General features: G+C 49.0%; 1 protein-coding gene across 1 annotated transcript; it reads right to left on the minus strand.

The window, feature by feature from the left end:
• Window positions 1-806: 806 nt before the first annotated feature.
• LOC144159882 (uncharacterized) lies at window positions 807-3,334 on the minus strand. Its single transcript, XM_077691539.1, has 2 exons — window positions 3,281-3,334; window positions 807-1,419 (listed from the first exon to the last, which is right to left on the minus strand). The coding sequence occupies exons 1-2, from the start codon at window positions 3,332-3,334 to the stop codon at window positions 811-813; spliced, it is 663 nt and encodes a 220-aa protein (XP_077547665.1). The 3' UTR covers window positions 807-810.
• Between the last annotated feature and the right edge of the window lie 278 nt (window positions 3,335-3,612).

Raw genomic sequence — 3,612 nt, forward strand, 5'->3', positions numbered from 1 at the left:
CTTCATGCATTGATTTAACCTTAACAAGAATATCTCTTTGAAGTAATAAATGGTGTGGTTAAGTGCATTTCACTTCTCTTTGCTATTTGTAGAGGGATGTGAGGGAATTTAAGTTACGTCGCATGGGTAATTGTTATGGGTGACGTTTACAGCTTTGCTTTCCAACCACATTCACGGGGTGGATTGGCGCGATTTTTTTGGGTTTGTTCGACTGGAGGGATCATTGCGTTCAGTTTTGATCTCAACCTTATCGCCCGCGGTGTCATCCCAGCGGTACAGTACTCGATTGATACTAATCTTGTCGTGTACTAACCATACTTTGTCACCAGATTCTTTGTTAGGTTTTGCGCTATCCCACTGCTTTTTCCTTATGCTACGAACACGAGCTGAGAAGTCTTCACTAATCGCTAATTTAGTTCCTTTGAGCTTATGGCAGTTTTTTAGGATTTTGGTTTTGCCATGCGTGTCGAGAAGTTTAAAAATAACTGGCCTGGTTTTATTCGCGTCTGGCTTTCCGAGCCTGTGAATTCTTTCGATTGTTACCGGCTCTAGTTCCAGTGTTTCCTTAATAATCGTGTCGTTAACAGTTTGTTCGAGCGATACATCATCCTCATCGCGTTTTTCGGGTATGCCGTACACAATCAGGTTCCCTCTTCTAGAACGATTTTCCAGGTCGTCAGTCTTTAGTTCAAGGTCTGAGACTACTTTTTGCAGGTGCGTTACTTGATCCGTGCAGATTTTTATTTCGCTAAAAAGCGAGTCCAGTAATTCTAGTTTCTTATCTATGGCGGTTAGCCTTTCTTCTTTAATTTATTTTAGGTCGCCCGCAATTGCCTGCAGTTGTTTCGCGAGATACGCTAGGTCTGGACCGGGATTTGTCTCCACGTCGCCAGCAAGCAACAACACGTTCACAACATGAGATGACAAGTCATACAAAAATAAACACAGCAGCCTTGGGCACGGCAGCACAAGTAGGCACAAATCATTCGACCGATAGCACTTCCCATAACGTTTTCTTACCTGCGCAAGAAAGACGAAGGGGTTAGACTTCATTTCTGCGTTGCCACCGTGCCCATTGTCCAGCCGTGATGCTCGGGCGGCGTATATGCTGGGCGCGAGGAGCGCCCCCTGCGCTCCGCCGCATACTGCGTCGACGCTGATGGTCGCCGCTGTAGGGCTGCCGTGCCGATATCCGCTGTGCTGGCACATGTGCTGTGCGGACACACCGAAACGGGATTCGGCGACGAGCTGCGTTGTGTTGCCTCGTTGTGGTTCGCTTCTTCCATCTTGCGCCGACCGTATTAACAGCAGTGTGGTCAGCAGCTGCGCAAGAAAGACGAAGGGGTTAGACTTCATTTCTGCGGTGCCACCGTGCCCATAACATCCTTCCGACAAGACCAACGTAGGATTCCTACAAATCTGTGTAACGTTATCGTGGGTTCATTATTATGCAAGCAAAACCATGGCTCTGGCAGTACAGCAAGCTTTTTGGTAACTGAGCTTGATCTGGGCACAACAAAACAGTGACAGTGCTCACAGAATCACGAACGAACGAAAAGATACACGAGAGCGCTTGCCCCTTTTTTGTGTAAACGCTGAAACTTTTTGCAACATCCGTTCATTAGGCCGAATTAGGTACTCTCAGCACGACACTGTTTCCTCAAAAATATTTTCACAGGCGCTTAAACGCATTTCCACGGCCCGGCATGGCGTTGTGGTGGATTGTGAAGGCGGACTAAAAATCGCTTCTTCCTGAGGATGCATAGGTATTTATATCTTACAAATATACTTTTTAACCTTTGAAATAAATATAGATATTTAAACCTTTAATTCCATCTACGTAAGGCGAGGACATTTGTTGGCGAGCATAACAAACACGCAGTAAGCCGCAGAAGAATGTTTATACGTTTATTTCGCTCAATCATCCCCGGAACGCGATATTGCGTGAGGTTTGGTGGTACAGATGATCGGAAAGGATAAAAGGCGACGTGGATAAAAGCAGTGAGCTCAGCAAAGCAGATGCTTAATGCCAAAACCACAGCAAAACAGCAAAACAGCCAGACAACAAAAATTGGCTCAAAATCGACGCTGTGAACGTGGTTGGAAAGCAAACCTTAAAACGACACCCACAACACCTGCCGAGGCGACGTCACTTGAATTCACACACATGGCTCTTCAGATTGCAGCCGCCCCTTTCCATAGGGGCGATTTCCCGTGCAAGCCGGGTGAACTTCCCAAGCGTTGTAGTCCCACACAAGGGCCGAGCGCCATGCCGGGGAGTCGCTTGTACCTATTTTACCGGTAGGTGCCCGGCGCCACCAAGGAACACGAATTCACATGGTGCCTTCCACAGCCACGATGGACGCTCAATTCGCAACCGCCTCTGGCAGGACATGCCGCCAGACTGTTTCAGCCCCGGCAATTGCGCAACGCGGCATGATGGCCGGGGGCCCCGCCAGATGGACAAGGGTCAGGGGCCCCTCGATAGGGTAAAGACAGCTTTCCAGACGGGGATTCCCCTTTCAAGGGTCCGCACTCGACCAGGGACGCCTGTACCGATTAAAGAAACCGGTGGGTGCCCAGCGGCACCAGGATTCGAACCCATTACCCCCCGCATACGAGGCGAGTGCTGTACCTCTCAGCCACCGCTGGCATTTCTTCCCACATGCACACCCTTAACGTAGCCTGCAATCCCGATACTGCCATACCAGGAGCCGTGTTACCAATAATCGTTTCAGCGAACAGAATACCTAAAGGTCCAGCACTCATAATTTTGGCCTCTTGAAAGCCCTATTTCCCCAAGGTCTAACCTAAAAAAAGTGCAATATAGCAAAATATGACTACCGAAATACGCCATACGCGCCGCATGCGATCAGTAAAAATGAGCCCGTGAAACCAAGAATAGGAAGAGCGCCGCCATTAAGGCCTGGCTGAATATACGCCGTAACAGTCTAGCGAGCGACTGAACGACCAGCAGCAGGGGAACAAAGCGGCACCCAAGATATCTGTGTAGAGTTTCTTAGTAAGTATTCTAGTGAAACTACTGCGCCTGGGAATCCACGTCAGATACACCGCAATCAAGCAATATTCTTTCACTATGCAAAAAGAAAAACACACTAAAACACACCTAAATGTACTAAATGGGGCTAGTTCTGCAGCAGTTACAGAACGCCTAAAGACGTTCATCCCCTCATAGCGTTATAGCGCACGCTTATCCTCCCCCAATGCATATCAGCAACTCAACAGCGTTAAAACCGGGTGGGGTTCACTCAAAGCTCACCTCGGTTCCCTGACCCAGTATCAAGGGCACTGTCTCACGCACAAAGTCATACATGTTCCCCTCTATCCTACGAGTCGACACTAGCACCGATGTCTGAATGAGCGTAACACAACCCAAGTAGGGCGAACATCCTAACGGTTGCGTTTTAAGCTGATTGGAGGCGAGGAAGAGGCAGGCGATTAAAAGCTAGAGCGCTTGGGCCGGAAAAGCCAGAGCTCGGGCTTCAACAAGCCCCGAATTGCCCAGAAGGCCCACCTAACAAAACCTTGCCGTTGGGCCTGCACTCAGACTAATTGCGCCTTTCTAGGCCGGAAGGGCCGCTTCCTCATGCC

This window comes from Haemaphysalis longicornis, unplaced genomic scaffold, assembly GCF_048455015.1.
Source record: "Haemaphysalis longicornis isolate Haplotype H1 unplaced genomic scaffold, Haemaphysalis longicornis Haplotype H1 scaffold_10, whole genome shotgun sequence".
NCBI classification, from domain to species: Eukaryota; Metazoa; Arthropoda; class Arachnida; order Ixodida; family Ixodidae; genus Haemaphysalis; species Haemaphysalis longicornis.